Below are 19,712 nucleotides of genomic sequence, written 5' to 3'. Positions count from 1 at the left end.
CATATATATGAGTTATTTTATTATTTATATAAATCGCTACAAAGCGTTCAATTTTGGTATTTTATCATAAAATCATTATAAGACGTTGGATTTTAGCAATTGCACATAATTCCAACATCCTACCACCATTTATATACAAGTAAATGTTCAAGATCCAAACTATACTAGTAAACTTCGGACCTTCAAAACCGACATCCCCAACAATAGAGGAGCCGGCTTTCCATGGTCTTGCATTTTTCTTCTCGGGTTTCGGGAGGATTGAACAAGGGGAGCAAGAGGAGGAGAAGTAGGAATAGGATTTACCAAGATTGGCCGAGAGGAAGAGGTCCCCTGACCAAACCCATGAAGAGGAGGAGTAGTAGAAGCTCCGCCTTCCTGTGCAGCAGCCCAGGCGCGAACATTCCTCTTCGCCTCTTGAACCTTCTGGTAAGCTGCTCTCGACCCGCTTTTCACCATTTCTGAAAAGAAAAACAAAATTGATTAGCACACAAGTCGGGAATAAATTAATACAAGTCAGAGAAGACAAGTGTGGCTATAAGAGAAAGAAATGAAGGACTACCTAGCTCGGCCCTGACAGAACTCGGAGATCCAAGAAGAAATTTCTTGGTGTCCAGGTTTAGAGCCCCTCCCCAAGCCTCTCGAAAGAACTCAACAACAGCCTCCTCTACCCCATCCAAGTCTGCTAAGCTATATTTTTCTACGGGAGAGGCTTCTATCCAGTACAAAGAAAACCGGGGCTTATTATCCTCATCTAGGAAGAAAGGGTGATGGCCTTCAACAGCTTGGACTTTGAAAAAGAAAATTTTAAAGTCGTGGAAGGATTCATCAAAGATGGAAAAGACTTTCCGGCCTTGAATGGCTCGGAAAGACACCCATTGTTGTTTGTTTTGTTTACTGAAAGGTTTGCTCAAATGGAAAAGATAGAAAAAGATTTTTAAAGAGATCAGGAGGTCAAGCTCTCAACTGACAAGCTGGTAAATTTTCAGAAAATCCTAGGAATTGGGGTGAAGTTAAGAAAGAGCTACCCTATAGTGGGACAAAACTTCCACTTCAAAATCAGAAAAAGGCAAGGTAACCCCTAAACGGGTAAAAAGACAGTCATACATGAAAATAAAGTGGGGGTCAGCATCGTCATTCCTCCCACAAAAAACTCGGTCCTTAGGATTAGGGGCTACCAACTCATATTTGGGTTTGTCACCATCAAGGCTGCAAACCTTATGATGCTTCCTGAGTACGGTTATGAAGACGGTATCCACTAAAGGGTTCTCAAAAAGGACGGTAGTATCTACCCATCTCAAGAGGGCCTCAAGAATTTGGGAAGACATTTCATAAAAAGAAAAAAATATGTGTGAAAATGATAATACCTACATTGTGTAGAAAAAGAAGTCATCAAAAAACCAGTCCATAACGAAGAAGCTCTTTTCAAACAGAAGGCAAAAGCAAATAACAGTCATAGTAAAAGAGATCCTCGCAAAAGGGAAAATGCAAAATTCCAAAAATGTTACTATTCGAACAATAAAAAATACCACACCAAAGAATCTTGCTCTAAAAAACATGCTGCATATCAAATAAAAAAGCAAAAAGGAGATACAAAAAACTAACCTTTTGTGAAGAAGAAGATAGAAAGAAAAATACTACAACGAAAGAGAGAAAGCCTGAGGATCTTGTGAGTGAGGAAAAGAGCGAAGGAGAAAAACAGTTCTCAGAAAGCAAACGAAAGAAAGTAAAGAAAAAAGAGGGAAAGACATTTATAATGCGCTAGGGGCATAATCGTAAAAATGGTTCCAACATTAAAAGAATGTATTGTTACCAATGTAATCGCCCGCCCATGTGTAAATGCAGAAGCCAAAAGGATGCGACGTTTGATAAGACGCGACGTTTGAAAATTCAAAATCACGTCGGTTTCAAAAACTAGAAACCACGTCGGTTTCCCGACTTAAAAGAAGAAATCGACTTAAGCATCCCCGAGTCTAATTAATACTCAAATCCGACTCATAGCTAAGATATCAGACTCGAGTAGAGGCACTGTTTATACCCTAACCCAGAATGTAAGCCAGGCCCAAATCAAGACAAGAGGCCCAATCCAAAAGGATGGCCTTCACTTATTTTCCGACCTCCACTAAGAAGTCGGAGTCAACACCAACAAAGCAGTCAACACTTTTCCAAGTGAGTAACTGCCTTCTTGAATCTCTCACCCACTTTTAGAAGAGAGATCCCAACAACCCTAAGATAAAGGGATGGCTATCCACCATCAAAAGTGGAACTACTTCAACGGTGGTTATTGGATACTCTCTATAAATACACTGTCTCACTCAGGTAAACCTAAGTTCCAATACATTAAACCTGCTTAACCCCTTGCTGACTTAGGCATTGGAGTGTCTTTGCAGGTACTACCCCCCATTCCTCAAAACATACAACTCGGACGGCGACTCCCTGACGCAAGACAAGTTGGTGACCACCTTCCTTGAACGCTTGGGCCTCACAAACATGCCCAATCATCCAGTTCTAGGTAAGCCCCGGAATAGAACCATAATTGAGTATTTATTTTGGTTTATTTATTTATGTAAAAGAACCCTATGAAAGAATTAATAAAACATGAATATGACCCAAAATCAAGAAAAAAAAGGGGGAAAATTGATATCGTAAAGGAATTATATTGTTTACTTTTTCAAGCTATACTACTTTATGATTCAATAAATTTTTTACATAAAAATATATTATTTATTAAACTTAGTGGTAATTGTTGTCTAACTTGTGAGCTGAGACTCAAAAATTACTAACCATTAGGTAGTTAAGAAGTTAGATCAATTACTAATTATAGATATTTATACCAAGGCACTTAGAATAAATAGTCATTAGCTTTTATACATGTGCATTTTAGAAAGTATGGACGTGATCCTAACTATATTAGCTAGAGTTAGCATAGCTAATAGCACTTGTATTTGTACTTGTAATAAGACACAATGAACCTTGTAGTTAATTGAGTTTTACCATTCGCTGCATGAAGTTTATTTTCTCTTTTCCTCTTCTCTGCTTTTCTCTAATCTGCACACACTCTAGCTACTCTCATCACACCTCTGACATAGTGCGGTGAACGTAAACCCAAAGAGAGTAGAATATGCATCAAGCAGAGAATTAAGGAAGAAGATACTTAATCTCTATGCCCCAACACATCAATTGAAGAGCACAGAGTCCAGATCTTGACATTAGCGGGATCGAACAAAAATGGATGAACCATTCACCGTGAACTTATGTTCATCCTCTTCATAAATTGATTTACGACAAATCACTGAAAATCTAAACCAAATTGCTTCAATTCAAGCTCAGTTAATTCAAAATAGTACAAATTCGAGCCAAGATCCAACGAATCCTTACTTCCTTTATCCTTAAGAGAATCTTGGTATTCCTCTCACCACTGTTATTTTAGATGGAAAGAATTATAGCTCATGGAGTAGGGTCGATGTTATTAGCATTGCAATCTAAGAATAAATTGAAGTTTATAGATGGTAGTTTACCAAAGCCAGATCAGAATAATAATATGTTCGAAACTTGGGAGAGATGTAACACTTATGTTATTAATCAGAATGTGAGTATCTCATAATTTGTGATGTGGATGAATGTTACTAGTGATTTGTGGAATGACTTGAAACATGGGTATTATCACTGGGATAGATCTAGGATATCAAAATTGCATGAAGAACTTTATGCAATTAGATAAGGAGACATGCATATTACATAATACTTCACTAAATTGAAATCGATTTGGGAAGATATTGAGAATTTCAGGACAACTCCAATTTGTAAGTGTGGACCGGAGTGTTCATGTGGCTTCGACATGGTTAGAAAATACAAAGATGAAGATCAAGTGACATGGTTCTTGAGAGGACTGAACGATCAATACTCTGGTGTGCGATCACAGATTATGCTCATGGATCCTTTCCCTAGAATCAACACAATTTTCTCATTGCTTGAACAATAAGAAAGATAGCAGCACAACCTAGAACCTATCTCAATTGATAGACTCATAGTATACTCTACAAATTTCTCAAACACTATGGACTCTGATCAAAATAGAGGGAGAGAAAGAGGTAGAGGAGGTAGGCAATAGGCTGGAGGAAGAGGTGGTAGAGGAAGACAACAAGACAAGCTACATTGTTTATGTTGTGGAAAGTTATGACACACCATAGGAATATGCTATAAGAAGCACGACCTACCACCACATCTAAGGAAAGAAAGTGGTGGAGAAGTTGTTGTAAACGTCATGGCCACAGCAGACACTGAGGATACAAATGAAGAACTCAATATGCAATTGGGAGAGTAATATTTCCAAGTTTTGTCGATATTGTTCCACACGCATGAGATAAGGAATATTCACAGTGCTATCCAAATTGTGACTTCACAACAGTCACCACCTCATCAAGGTAATTTGCTATATGTTTTACATTTTAAAATAAGTGTTGAAGCCTTAACCATTTCAACAAGAAAGTGCATATCCTGGGTATTAATATGGGTGCAACAGATCACGTATCATATTCCTTAGGTGATTTTCAAAGTTATCATCAAATAGATCTAATTATTGTAAGATTGCCAAATGGTTCTTGCATTACTAGCTGTATAATTGGAACTATAGTCTTTTCAGAAAAATTGCTTTTGAAAAATTCATTATACATTCCTTCGTTTAAATTCAAATTGATCTCGGTCTCCAAACTTACGGCCATATTGCATTGCACTATAAATTTCTCTGAAAACTCATGTGAGATACAGGACTGCAGCTCCTCAAGGATGATTGGTAAAACTGAGGTTGTTAGATAAACAACCCTTGCTGGTCACAACATCTGAATCATGTATAATGGCCATTCAAGACACTCAAGATAGAAGCCTTTGGCATTGTAAATTAGGACATCCATCATTAAATAGTTTAACATCAATACAAAAGTTTCACAATTTCACATTTTGTGACATTACTGATATGTTACCGTGCAATGCTTGTCACCTGGCAAAGCAAAGAAAGTTGCCTTTTGCAGCAAGCAATAAAATTACATCACAATTCTTAAAATTAATACATGTGGATATATGATGTCTATTATCAATTGCCTCTACAGCTGGCCACAAATATTTTTTGAGCATTGTGGATGACACAAATCAAGATATACTTGGCTGAATTTTATGAAAAATAATTCAACGGTTTAAATTTATTAAACTCTTTTGTCAACTTTGCCAAAACACAATTTAATAAAAATGTGAAGAAAATCAAAAGTGACAATAGGCCTAATTCCTCATGCCTTCATTTATGATACACATGTGCATGATTTTCACAATGAACAACATATTGTTGCACATGATTGAACTCCCTCCCCACAAGTCTCTTTGGATTCTAGTATATAAAGCACCTTACACACAAATGATCGTTGCATCAATCATGAGACACATGAGAATTTCACCCCTCATGCATCTATAAACACAACTATTATTAAATCAACACCACAACCAATTTCCTTGAGAAGATCAACAAGGAATCAAAGGCAACCCACATACTTACAAGATTTCTAGTGTATGAATATCTTTACAACGTCACCAAACAAATATCTTGTCACACATTTTATATCATACAATGCACTTTCACAAATCATAGAGCCTTTTCACTAGCCATCTCCACTGATAAAGAGCCAAGGTCCTATGAGAAAGCTGTAGCTCATGGTTGTTAGAGGGATGCTATCAAAGAAGAACTTAATACGCAACAGTACTTACAGATTTGGGAGATCAAAGCTCTACTTTCTGACAAAAAAGCCATAGACTGTAAGTGGCTGTTTAAGCTCAAATACAACCTAGATGGTAGCATTGAACGATATAAGGCAAGGTTAGTTGCAAAAAGAGTTTACTCAGGTTCATGGTATTGATTATCTTAACACCGTTAGTCATGTTTTATAACTTAGCACTCTTTGAATTGTGCTTACATTGGCTATGGTTAAAGGTTGTTTTCTTAAATAAATTGATGGCAACACAACTTTTCTTCATGGAGAATTAGATGAAGGAGTTTACATGCAAGTTTTCCCTAGGTTTGATGCATCCCCAATCATGTTTGCAAGCTAAGAAAGTCCCTCTATGGTCTCAAGAAAGCGAGTGTGCAATAGAATAACGAGTTAAAGTCAGTTTTGTTAGAAGATGGGTATACCCAATTAAAGTCTGATCATAGTTTGTTTGCCAAATCAAAGATGAGTGGTTTCACAGCTTTATTGATATATGTAGATGATGTTGTTTTGGTAGATAATGATATGAGTGAAATCAACTCGATCAAGGCCCTGTTGCATGAGAAATTTCGCATCAAGGACATTGGCAACTTAAAATTTTTCTTAGAGATGGAGGTGGCACGAAGCAAAAAGGTGTTGCACTTTACTAATGCAAGTATGTCTTGGATATGTTGAAATTTTAGGACTTGAAGAGTGCAAGCCAGCTTCCGCTCCCATGGACTAGAGTGCTAAGTTGACAAAAGATGGGGGGATTTGTTGCCTGACAATAGCGAGTATCAAAAGTTGACTGGTAAGCTTCTCTATTTAGCTAACACAAGACCAGATATTAGTTATGGCATTGACAAGCTGAGCCAATTTCTTGAAAAACTAACTAACCTGCACCTCAAGGCAGCATATAGAGTTCTGTGATACATCAAGAATGTGTTTGCAACTGGTGTGTTCTTCCTGTCCAATTATGATCTACTTGTATCGGGGTTCAGTGACTCTTATTGGACAGTATGCCTAGATTCACAAAAGTCCACATATGCATATTATTTTTACATTGGGAAATTAATTGTCTCATGAAAAAATAAGAAGCAAATGACAGTGGCATGATCTTCTGCTGAGGCAGAATATCAAACACTGGCATCAACTACTAGAGAGGCAATTTGGATAAAGATTTAAAAGGATTTAGACATAGAGCTCGAGAAACCTATCAGTATTTATTGTTACAGCCAAGCAGCCATTAATATTGCTCACAATCCAGTATTTCATGAGCGAATAAAATATATAGAGGTTGATTATCATGTAGTAAGAAACAAGGTGCGGGAGAAACTCATAAGTAGGTAGCTGATCTATTGACAAAAGTATTAGCTTCAAGAATATTTTTTACACTTTAAAATAAGTTAGGACTACTAGATATTTGTACTCCTAACTTAAGGAAAGGGGTTACCTAACTTGTGAGATGAGACTCAAAAACTAGTAATCGTTAGGTAGTTAGGAAGCTAGATCAATTTCTAATTGTAGATATTTATCTCAAGGTAGTTAGAGTAGATAGTCATTGGCTGTTATATATGTGCATGGTACAATAGAGAGTATGGATGTTATCCTAACCATATCAGTTAGAGCTAGCAGAGCTAATAGCACTTATATTTGTAATTGTATATAAGTTAAGGCATAATGAGCCTTGTAGTTAATTGAGTTTTGCCATTCACTACATTAAAATCATTTTCTCTCTTTCTCTTTTCTGCTTCTTTCTAATCTGCACACACTCTAGCTACTCTCATCACACTTTCAATAATAATAAAGTTTAAATCTAAAATTTCATAATCACTTATAATAAGAAAATATTTGAGATCCATCAATAAAATATAAAACTTGAATATCATAATTCAGTAAATGTAAATATTACATATAAGAGATAGATTGATCCATAAATATAGGTTATATCTTTTTAAGTAAAAAAAAAAGTAAATATGACATTTCGATATTTTGTAAGATAATTTATATATTTGATTTTATTGTCATTAAAAATTTAGGATTTGTGACATAACATGGAACAAAACAAATTATAAATTGCTATTTTTATTCTATAAAATTTTAAAATATTTACAAATTTATCTATTAGAGAAAATAGAATGTTTGGATATTTTTATCATAATTTTATGAGTATAAACCAATTATATCCATTTATAAATAAATTTCATAACATTTTAAATTTTTATAAATAAAAATAATAATTGTTTTAACATCTATTATATTATGAGAAACAAGTACCTGCACTAGAGGGAGGGAAGAATCTGTTCTTCTTTTTAATAATTATATTGTCTTTATTTTAAAGAATGATATTACATATATATAAAAAAGTAACCATTAAATTAATTATTTACGTAAAATATATGTTTAAATATAAAATATATATTAAAATAAAATAAATAATTATATTTATACAATATATTATAATTATTTAATAATTATTTTTTAGGGTAAATCGCAGTTATAAGCCAGTTCGGATGAGATATTACATAATTCAACCAAACCGAAAAATGAGACATGGATCAACCAAAAGCATGTCTCTATGTAATTCGAATCAATCTAACTCGAATTGGAAACAGTAGTAATTCAAATAAATGCTATTTGAATTATAAGGGACAGTTCGAATCACTCTGATTCGAATTATACAATGGGTAGTTCGAATCACCCTGATTCAAATTACTAATGAGCAGTTCGAATCAATCTGGTTCGAATTATATGGTGAGCAAATCGAAAGGCAGTTCGAATCTAACTGATTCGAATTATGCATATATAATTCGAAATTGGCTGTTTCGAATTAGGAAGCCCCAGACGTGTATAAATATGGTGTGAACATGAATTGAGTTCATTTGAGTGAGACAAAATGGCTAGTGAGGAGAGTTTTGTAGTGTAGGTACATTATATAGGGTCGATTAAGAGAAAAACACACTCTGGTATGAAGTTCACTGATAAAGATCCTCTGAGTATTTTTATGAGACCTACGACGAGATTCGATGACTTGTTGAATTCTATAATACAAAAACTTGGGCTGCAAGGCGTGAAACAGGTTCAAAAGTTATTCTATTGCATTCCGATCTTAGTACTTAGAGATCGTGAAGGACGACCAAGCTGGAACCAGACCCAAGCAACTCTTAGAACCACACCCAAGCTGGCCGACCACTCTGGATATACGTTTGAAAATCTTTCAGGCAACCACTAACATAATGTTCATCGATCGACAGTCCTAACTGGTACGCCACGTTCTGCAGTGTAATAGTACACTCTTCGAACGACATATGAAATGTGTGTGTCTTCGGACGCCAGCGCTCAATGAACGCACTGATCAAGGGCTCATCCAATCTGAACCATCTCTCATTCAGCCTTGCAAGATGGTATAAGCCGGCCATCTACAAGTACGAAACGTACCTCTCGTCTAGACGCATATCCTGCTGTCGTCGCATGCTCGAAATACATCGCTGGGGCTGCAAACAGAATGTGCCAAAATATAAAAATCACTAACATTATTCACTAACAAAACCACTAACAAATCCACTAATAAAAATCACTAACATCATTCACTAACAATACCACTAACAAAATCACTAACAAAACTACTAACAAAATCCCTAACATCATTCACTATCAAAACCAGTAACAAAACCACTAACATCATTCACTAAAAAAACCACTAACAAAACCACTAACATCATTCACTATCAAAACCACTAATAAAACCACTAACAAAACCACTAACAAAACCACTTGTATGGCAATTCTATCTAGCTTAGTGACGGTATATAACGACTACTATTCTAACAAACCAAAGGTACAAATATATAAAAAAATAACTTATTCTTCCTATTTTAAAAGAACAAGTTCGCACTAACCTCTTCATTGATAACACCAGCTATATGGGCTACTCCATCCAAACGATAAAGTCGGTCCGGATTATCCCCCATCGACTAAATATTCTGCTCAAGCCGTTGTTGGAGTCGTACAGGGTCCTTTTCTCTGGAATTTGGTGGGGCATGGGTTCGGAATAGTGGTTCGAATGAGGTTAATTCGAACGCTATTTATAGGCAAAATACTTGTAATTCGAATTGGGGCAATTTGAAATACCATGGGTTGCTAATTTGTTAGTAATTTGAATCAGTATGCTTTGAATTACTATGGGCCAAGAAATCGGGTGCTAGTTCGATTCACTCCAATTTGAACTAGTATGGGTTTGTTCGTGTGTGCAATTCGAATAAGGGTTATTCGAATTACTATGATGCTTTCATGCATGCCTAGTTTGAGTTGCACCAATTCGAATTACTATGTTCACGTCTAATTCGAAGTGAGGTGATTTGAATTACTATTGATTGGTCTAATTCGAATTGGTCTAATTCGAACTACATAGAAACGTCCTCCTAATATATCTTTGTCACGTTTTCCTCTTTGGTAGAATTGTGTAAAATGTTTATCCAATTGCTTTATATGCGCGTTTTGCCTTATTTTTTATATACATGCATGGAGTGAGAAAAACTTTTGTAAAATTCTAGAGGTATAGAAATATGTTATAAAAAGGGACAAAAACTTGTTTCAAGATCAAAGTTTCAATCCGATAAGTGTCATGGTGAAAACTTTATGGGAGCTGATAATACAAGATATACTTCAATTAAAAGTATATAAAGCAAAATACCAGATTTTTTGTCAAAGAGAGATGTGACGATTCCTTGATTGATGATGACAATAGTAGGAGAGTTAGGTTTAGAAGAAGGGCAAATAGTTTTGATTATGAAAACCTGTGAATAACAAAGCGGAGATAAAGAATAGTCAGACCAACAAATGTGGAAGAAATAAAGATGAGGATGTGGCGAGAAAAAAGGGGGACAACATTATTTATGAGGTGGGTGCAGTTGATGATATGTTAGTAATTTTGTCTTGGAGTGAAATCATGGAGAATGATAGGGGTAATCTTCTAGATATGCAAGATTTAGAACTCAGAAATAGTATTGATAGTTCTATCTCAACTAAATACTTTGAGAAGGGCAAATATACAGATGAAGTGATACAAGAAACCGAATTGGACTTGATTGGTGGCCCAAGTCAAAAAGTGGTCCAAAATAAAGTGAAACAGGATATTACAGCTCATATAGTGGATGATGAGGAGTCTATATTTTCCCTCTATATCCAACGAATTTTGAAGAAGCTATTATAAATAGAAGCATGGGTTAAGTACGATTTTGGTCCCTAAGGTATAGGCCAAAAATTTTATTTGTCCCTAACTTTTTTTTCATACAAAATCGTCCCTAAGGTTCAGCTTGATTTTAAAATCGTCCTTTTGGCAAAAAATACCCTTCTTTCCCAATTTATCCCAATCCATCATCTTCTTCCTTCACTGCAACGAAAGGAGGGTAGAGAGATAAAGATACTAGCAGTAGCAACGTAGGTGAGCAGAGATGCAGGTGGATAAAGACGCAGGTGGTAGCAACGCGGGCGGAAAGACACGCTGGCGGCAGCGAACCAGACGGGAAGAGAAGCATGCAACAGCCACGCAAACGGCAGTGACGCGGGTGGGAAAAGATGCAGGCAGCAACAATGCGGGCGGGCACGGATGCAAGCAGTAGCGACTTGGGTGGGCACAGACTCTCGCGGTAATGACGTGGGCAGGCACATATGCTCGCGGTGGTCTGAGTCGTCTTCTTCTCATTGCGATGGTCAGCCCCATTCGTACTCACTCAAGTTCTATTCTTCAGCCTTTCATCACATAATTTTTTGAGTATTTGGTGATGATTTTTGTTGTTATTTGTTGTTGTTTTTTCTTCTTCAGTCTCTGTTAGTGTTTTGTTCTTGTTTTTGTTGATTCTCTTTGTTCATCCTTCTCTTTTTTCTAGTTCGGTCTTTAAAAAATTGTGACATTTGTGTGAAAAATTGGTGTTGCTGATTCTTGAATTTTTGGAGTATATGTGAGAAATTGTGAAAATTGGGGTTGCTGAGTATGAGAACTTGATTATCCTTCAACAATGGTGGATCTGAGAGAGTGGGAGTCAATGTGTGTAAAATTGCGGAAGGGTAATTTTTGTCCAAAAATTAGAGAAATGACGATTTTAAAACTAAGCTGAACCTTAAGGATGATTTTGTATGCAAAAAAAGGTTGGAAACAAATAAAATTTTTGACATATACTTTAAGGACCAAAATCGTACTTAACCCTAGAAGCATCCCTAATAGATAAAGTAATGACAACAAAGTCAAAAAGAGTAGGGTGGATATATATTCTAAAACTATAAACAGAGAGAAAAGAAAATGCATATCAGCGAGATCTAGCGAGATCTAGAAGAAGATTGAGAGCATATATTGTGGCTAATAAACGTGTTAAAGATAAGAAAACGATGGTGAATGGCTCTAGAAACAAGAAGAGACCCGTAAAAGAAAAATCAGCAAAAAGAGAAGCTAGAAGAGTGTTCACCAGAAAGAAAAAAGAGGTTAGTTTAGTGCAAGACCTTAATAGTGAAGATGAGGAGGTAGAGTCTGAAGATGAAGTTTTCAAAACTTGGAGAGCGGAAACTCAATTGAAGTTGACCTGCAGCAATGATGAAGCAGCATTATCATATCTCAGAAAGAAACTAGCTGAAACCAAGAAGACAAATGAGATTTTATCATAACAAGAGTAAAAAAGAGAAAAACGGCGAACTGTAGGTAGTAAATGTGGCATCTTTCAAGAGCTTTTTTCTCACATTAAAAGAAGAGATCTTGCATAGTAAAATTTTTTTATAAGTGATATTAAATTACTTCGTTGATGTTTTTGTGGTATTTTGCTTAGGTATAGTGGCTAATAAGAATATAGGAATCTTTAATAATTTGTGTTTAGGGTAATTTGTGTTTTTTATTGTTTGTCATTTTTTGATTTTGAGTTGTTGTGAACTTTTATTTATGGTTTTATTAGCACGGAATGCTAACTTTTTCTTCTGGTTCGGGTCGAGAATTTTACCAACCATTGGGGAAAAAAAAATATTTTTATGTACATATAATATCTTTTATTTTAAATTCTTTGGTTTCTTTTGGTCAATATAAGCTATCTATCTGTACTACTACCTATGTATAACTAAACTTACTGGATAATCGTATCTTTCCTAGAAGCATCCTTTTTAGACGGCAGTGGAATCCAGCATTATTATTCATCTCTTTAGAACACTTATTAACATTGTTTTATATAGATCTCTTGCACAGTTGCACCTTTTGAAACACAAGTGGAATATATTATTAAGATATGGTAATATGAGTGCTAATAAATTCTAACCCAATAATAATATTACCGTACCGTCCCATTGTCCCAACTCGCAACTTGCAAGAGTCACTCGAGGGTTGAGGCAAATCTAGCTTTTGGAGATTCTCAAGGGCCTTTTATTTAATACAATAAAATCTTTGGCAAAATCACATGCATGATTCAAGATCCTAGTCCTTGGTTACTATATTCACAACTGAGATATTGGCCAGTCATTAATTATATAACTACTCTAATTAAAGTGTTTAGATAAGATCGGTGGCATAATAATGGCATCCCCAACATCTTTTTAGTTATTTTGTCTAATTACTTTAAGTTTTTAATTATTTGATGTAATCACTATATATATGTATCATGTCATACCCATCTATGTCCAAATCCACACAACAATTGAAATCCAATCCAAACAAAGTAAACCTCATTCTCTGGCTATTTTCTAGTTTAAAACACACACACATTAAATTTCTTAACATGGGTATGTCCAAAAATTTTTGTTCCTTATTTAAATGTGAAATAAGAATAATACAAGTCCAAAATGTTGATTCCATAAAGTCCAAGGGGAATTTATTTGCAAGATTCTATCTTCCTTCAGGGAACAACAACAAAAGGATCCAACTTAACACTAAGAAGGTTCATTCCAAATCCTTTCCCTTTTGGAATGAGTCCTTCACTCTTGATTGTTCTTGCCCCCAAGAATTCTTGGACAGACTCAAGCATGAAAGCCTTGTTTTGGAGTTGAGGCAAAGCAAGAAGATTTTGGGGTCAAATCTTGTGGGAAAAGGTGAGATTCCATGGAAGGAAGTTCTTGAATCATCACCAAACATGGTGTACAAAGAGTGGGTGAAGATGGTTCCATGCAAAGAAGAAGCACCAGAAGTTGAAGTTGAGATTAAAATACAAGTGGCTAAGAGGGAAGAGGAGAAGGAGAATAATAACAAGAGCTTCAATTTCAATTGGGATGAGTGTGGATGCAAAAATGGCCATGATCATGATCATAATGCATGGTTTAGTGCAGATGATTATGATGTATTTGCACTAGGGTTGGCTTTGGAGGCTTTTTGATTTTGGACTCAAATTCAATTGGTGCATAGTGCACTAGTTTTTTTTTTTTTCTGTATTTGTTTTTATTTAATTTATATTATTGCGGAGGCAGATGCCTTTTTTCTTTGGAAGTCATGAATTTGTTGTTTTATTTGTATAAAATAATACTAATAGAATTCTGTCACAAATGTTAAATTTCCCTGTCTATGGAAAGTTTAATAATTAATATTACTATATTAGTTTTGCTCTTAAAACAACATAAATTATCAGCTAATAAAAAATATTCGTATATTAAAAATTAATTATGCTACGTATATAATAAAAATTAACTACTAAATAGTCATTTGAATTGAATATATATTAAAATATAAAATATATATTAAAAATAAGTTAAATAATATATGTATTATTTGTACACAAATATATAATAATTAATTTGATAGATGATTTTTTTTATATATATAATATTTTTGTTAAAAAAATTCAACAGTTACATATCTAAAATCTATATTAAATAATTATTGATTGATTTTTATTGTTAAATACCGCTATCATCAAGAAAGGAAGGGTTCTAAAAGAAAAAAGGTTATCCATTATATATCATTGCTAGAGAAGAAAGATACAAGAGGCCAAGTGTTATTCAAAGACCAAAACCAAAACATGAATATTCAATTGCTCATACGATAATAACCTTTTGCATATCATCCCCACCTTCAATTCATTTGGTACAGAAATTTGGCTTTTACCTACCAATCTTTTCAAAATTTATGAATAATTGTAATATTTTTAATTTAATTCTCCAAAAAAATAATTCTATCTAATTAAAACTTAAATCAAACCTAAAAGCACACAAAAGACAGCTAAAAAAGAACAATGTAATTGCTAGGACAGCTGTAGATAAAACAAAACTTTTTTTAACAGGTTATTATGATTTGTGTCAAAATCTATAAAGATAATTAAAAATACTAAGCAACCAAATTTTGTACGGAATAAAGTCCAATAAAATTATGATAGGATATGCATCTTTTTCTTTTTTTTTATTTTTCTATTTAAATTTTTTTCTTTTTTTTCCATCATTATTGTTAGTGTCAAATTGTTATTTATATAGTTCACAAGTGAATAAAATCTCTTGTATTATAGTATTGTCTAGACTAGCAAATACACCAGCAATCACACCCTTATATATATATATATATATATTACATATACAGTATAATAATAGAAGATTGAATTCATTCCAATTATTTTCGCTGTTCTTGGATTCAATATGGTATCAGACGCTATCATTTTTCTCTCACCTTCCGCTTTTTTCCTCCTTCAATTTTCTTTCATTTTTCTTCATTTTCTCTAATTCTTTCTCTTCTTCTTCCATTTCTTTTCTTTCTCACACTCAAAACTCTCCCAATAGATCAGATGAAAGCCTAATTTTTCCATATCAAACTTCATTATTTGAAGAAGTTAAGGTTCCGATCACGAGATCGAGTGTGAGAGACCATTCTTTACTCAAGAATAAGTTTATCCATGGCAGATCTATTTTTCTTGTCCTCTACGGACCAACCAGGACTCACTCTGGTTACTCAACAACTCACCGAAGAGAATTATAACTCATGGAGCAGAACCATGAAAAAGGCCCTCAACACTAAGCGTAAGCTTGGATTCATCAATGGTTCGGTATCGCGTCCAGATCCTGAACTTGATGCCGAGCAATTCGAGACTTGGCAATGTGTGAATGACATAGTTAGCACTTGGATTCTTAATTCAGTGTCCAAAGAAATTGCAACATCCCTGGTTTATACTGATTCTGCTGAAGAGTTGTGGAATAATCTCAAAGAAAGGTTTCAACATGGCAATAGTCCAAGAATTTTCGAACTCAAGCAAGACTTAGTGAACTTGTGTCAAGGTTCGATGACGGTTTCACAATACTTCACAAAAATAAAAGTTCTTTGGGAAGAACTCAACTCATATCGTCCAATCCCTTGCAATTGTGCTGATTCGCGGCCGATGCAAGCTTTTCTCCAAAACGAGTACGTACACTGTTTCCTAATGGACTTAGATGATTCCTATGCTCAAATTCGAGGACAGATTCTATTGATTGAGCCTCTACCATCAATCAACAAGGTCCTATCCCTAGTGGTCCAAGAAGAAAAGCACAAGCCGATTGGCGCTCCCTCACCCCCAACTCAACTCGCTTTCTTTGCAAGAAATCAACATGTGCCTCCACAGTCTGGAAGAGGAAGAGGAAATGCGAAAAAGGACATGCCTCTCTGTTCTCATTGTGGTATTCTCAGTCACACAATTGATAAGCACTTCAAGCTTCATGGTTTTCCATCTAACTATAATAGAGGCAGAAGTCCATCCATGCATGGTCTGAAGCAAGCAGCCCACAATGTCATTGGAGGAGAGTCTCAATTACCTCAAGATTCATCTTCAAATTTGACCTTAAATGCATCTCAGGTGCAGCAACTGATGCAGTTACTTAATAGTCAAAAGCTTCAAGAAATCACTTCAAATGCAACTACACAGGTAGTCACACTAGCAGGTATCGTTCTCAATGCCTTACTTACAAGTTCAACATTATCAAAACAAGATTGGATTCTAGATAGTGGTGCCACAATCCATATTGCATATGATTTGTCTCTCTTTCAAACTATTCACACCTCCCAAAACTATTCAATTTCTCTTCCAAACAATGAACAGTTTCAAGCTAATTTCATAGGAATAGTAGTTGTTAGTTCAAATATCACATTGAAAAATGTATTATATGTACCTGATTTTTGTGTCAACCTTTTGTCTGTCTCGGCCTTCCTTTCAAACACTACTCTTGACATCACTATTAGCTCATCTAATTTTACAATCCAGGACACCAAGATGTTAAAGAAGATTGGGAAGGGTGAGCTGCATGAGGGACTCTACATCCTCAGAGCAACAACTCCCTCTAATCAATTGAAATTCGAATCGCACTCTATCAATTTGTGTAATTCCAAGCTTTGGCATGCACGACTGGGTCACGCTTCAAATAAAATCACCAAACATGTAACTTCTTCTTTCAATTTGTCACAAATAAATTTTCTAGAAGAGTCTAACTCTGTAGGTTGTCACATATGTCCTCTTGCAAAGTTTAGAAAGCTTTCTTTTGAATCAAATAATAATTTGTCACCAAATTCTTTTGACCTTGTACATTGTGTTTGGGGACCATATCATGTTTCTACATATAATGGAAAGAGATATTTCTTAAGCTTAGTTGATGATGCTACAAGATTTTGCTGGTTATACTTGTTACAACATAAATCTGAAACTGCAGGTTGTATAAAAGCATTTTCTGCAATGATAGAAACTCAATTTAGCAAGAAGATCAAATGCTTCAGGTCCGATAATGCAAAGGAGTTGGCAGTAACTGATTTTCTGCAGAAAAAGAGTGTTACATCAATTCTTCTATCCATACCGACCACAACAAAATGCGGTGGTAGAAAAAAAACACCAACACCTACTCAACGTTGCCCGAGCTTTATATTTCCAATCACAAGTTTCAATTACCTTTTGGGGAGAATGTGGGTCCACTACAGCCTTTCTAATCAACAAAACATCGAGTCCACTCCTCAAGATGAAATCTCCATTTGAGTTGTTATTTGAAAAGTCCCCAAACTACAAGGCAATGAAGATTTTTGGATGACCTGCCTATGCTGCCACCAATACCATTACCAGTTCTAGATCAAAGTTTGACCCTAGATCAGATCCAGCCGTGTTCTTGGGTTATCCACTTGGCTACAAAGGTTATAAACTTTACAATCTACGAACCAAATAATTCTTCATATCAAGGGATGTGATATTTCATGGGGACACCATGCCTTTTGCTCAAAGCCCTCATACTCAACTCAACAATGACATCTTCTTTGACTTTGTCCTCCCCAATCCAACATTAGATTCTGAACCGTTGCCTAATGTTCTAATGATTCCAACCGTACATGAGATACCTCAACCATCAACCACAACCAATAATCAATCCTAAATTCTCCCTCTTATAGAAAACAATCACACCTTTTACTTCCATCCAACCTAGAAGATCGACCAGGACTAAATGTACTCCTTCCTACCTTCATGACTACATTTGTCATATTAAATCTCCTTACCCAATTTCAAAACTTCATCAGCAACCATAGATTGAGCCACACTTATCATAATTTCATTTACCAAGCCAATCTTATATCTGAACCATGATTTTACTATCAAGCAGTTAAACATGAGAAATGAAGGACTACAATGAAAGAAGAACTTGAAGCTTTGGAAGCTAACAACATTTGAAAATTGGTTCCTTTACTACACACCAAAATTGCCATAGGATGTAGATGGGTTTACAAGGCCAAACTAAAAGCTGATGGCAGTTTAGAAAGGTACAAAGCAAGGTTAGTAGTCAAGGGATACACACAGCAAGCAGGAATCGATTTTAAAGATACCTTTAGCCCTGTGGCTAAAGTCACCACTGTACGAGTTCTGTTAGGCATTGCAGCAGTGCGTAAATGGCATTTAATCCAATTGGACATTAACAATGCGTTTCTCAATGGGGATTTGGATGAAGAGGTATATATGGAAGTTCTAATGGGGCATCCCAAACGCAAGAAAGGCCTTGTATGTACGCTTACAAAGTCACTTTATGGGCTCCGACAGGCTTCGAGACAATGGTTCCACAAATTCTGCTCAACTTTTAAGCAAAATGGTTTCACTCAATGCAAGAGTGACTATTCCTTGTTCTCAACAGGTTCTGGTGATTCTGAAACTTTTCTATTAGTATACGTAGACAACATCATAATTGCGGGATCTAATCTTGATATGGTGACCAAAGTTCAATTAAAGTTGCAATCCATTTTTAAACTCAAAATATTAGGGGACTTGAAATTCTTTTTAGGCCTGGAACTCACCAAATCTTCTTAAGAAATTTCACTCACACAGCGCAAGTATACACTCTCTTTGCTTGACGACACCAACCTCTTAGACTGCAAGCCGGCAACAGTTCTTATGGATGCCAATCTCAAATTAAGAGTTAAAGAAGGTGACCTGATCCCTGATGCTTCTGCGTATAGGAGGCTCATTGGTCGCCTAATGTACCTCACTATCTCCCGGCTAGACATCACCTTTGTTGTCACTAAACTGGCCTAATTCATGTTTGATCTGCGGATGCCTTATTTACAAGATGCTCACCAAGTATTAAGGTACCTTAAGAATGCACCAGGTTAAGGGATTCTGTTTTCAGCTGCTTCCCAACTCACCCTGTCCATATATTCTGATGCTGATTGGGGTAGTTACCTCGACACAAGGCGATCAACTACAAGCTACTGTGCCTTTCTAGGTGACTCTCTCATTACTTGGAAGAACAAGAAGCAGACAGTAGTTTCCAGAAGCTCCGCCGAAGCTAAATATAGGTCCATGGCTCATGCTAGCTGTGAGGTTATTTGGTTAATTGGCTTACTTTAGTATTTTCGAGTCCAAGTCGATTCGGCCAAGTTATTTTGTGAAAACATCTCTGCTCTTCAATTGGCATCGAACCCCACCTTTCATGAGAGATCCAAACATGTTGAAATTGACTGCCACTTCATCCGTGAGAAGATTGAAGCTGGCACCATCAGATTGATTCATGTACTTACTAAACATCAACTAGCTGATATTCTAACTAAAG

General features: G+C 35.6%; 2 protein-coding genes across 2 annotated transcripts; both read left to right on the top strand.

Annotated features, from left to right (window-relative positions):
* The first annotated feature begins 13,365 nt into the window (after positions 1-13,365).
* LOC112715181 (uncharacterized) lies at positions 13,366-14,239 on the top strand. Its single transcript, XM_025766950.3, has one exon. The coding sequence runs from the start codon at positions 13,373-13,375 to the stop codon at positions 14,063-14,065; it is 693 nt and encodes a 230-aa protein (XP_025622735.2). The 5' UTR covers positions 13,366-13,372; the 3' UTR covers positions 14,066-14,239.
* A 1,326-nt stretch (positions 14,240-15,565) lies between these two features.
* LOC140175584 (uncharacterized) lies at positions 15,566-19,510 on the top strand. The gene is made up of 5 exons (XM_072204099.1): positions 15,566-16,934; positions 17,346-17,507; positions 18,381-18,871; positions 18,989-19,140; positions 19,339-19,510. Exons 1-5 carry the CDS (start codon positions 15,566-15,568, stop codon positions 19,508-19,510), a joined length of 2,346 nt encoding a protein of 781 aa, XP_072060200.1.
* The last annotated feature ends 202 nt before the right edge of the window (positions 19,511-19,712 follow it).

This window comes from Arachis hypogaea, chromosome 10 (assembly GCF_003086295.3).
Source record: "Arachis hypogaea cultivar Tifrunner chromosome 10, arahy.Tifrunner.gnm2.J5K5, whole genome shotgun sequence".
NCBI lineage: Eukaryota > Viridiplantae > Streptophyta > Magnoliopsida > Fabales > Fabaceae > Arachis > Arachis hypogaea.
This window is presented reverse-complemented; position numbering and strand designations above follow the sequence as displayed.

What these genes read in the sequence shown, in the direction of transcription:
- LOC112715181 (XM_025766950.3), top strand. Translation starts at nt 13,373, where the DNA reads ATGTCCAAATCCACACAACAATTGAAATCCAATCCAAACAAAGTAAAC.
- LOC140175584 (XM_072204099.1), top strand. Translation starts at nt 15,566, where the DNA reads ATGGCAGATCTATTTTTCTTGTCCTCTACGGACCAACCAGGACTCACT. An exon ending in CGGGATCTAATCTTGATATG is followed by an intron (nt 18,872 to 18,988) that starts GTGACCAAAGTT and finishes TCACTCACACAG; the next exon opens with CGCAAGTATACACTCTCTTT. An exon ending in AGGCTCATTGGTCGCCTAAT is followed by an intron (nt 19,141 to 19,338) that starts GTACCTCACTAT and finishes TGATTGGGGTAG; the next exon opens with TTACCTCGACACAAGGCGAT.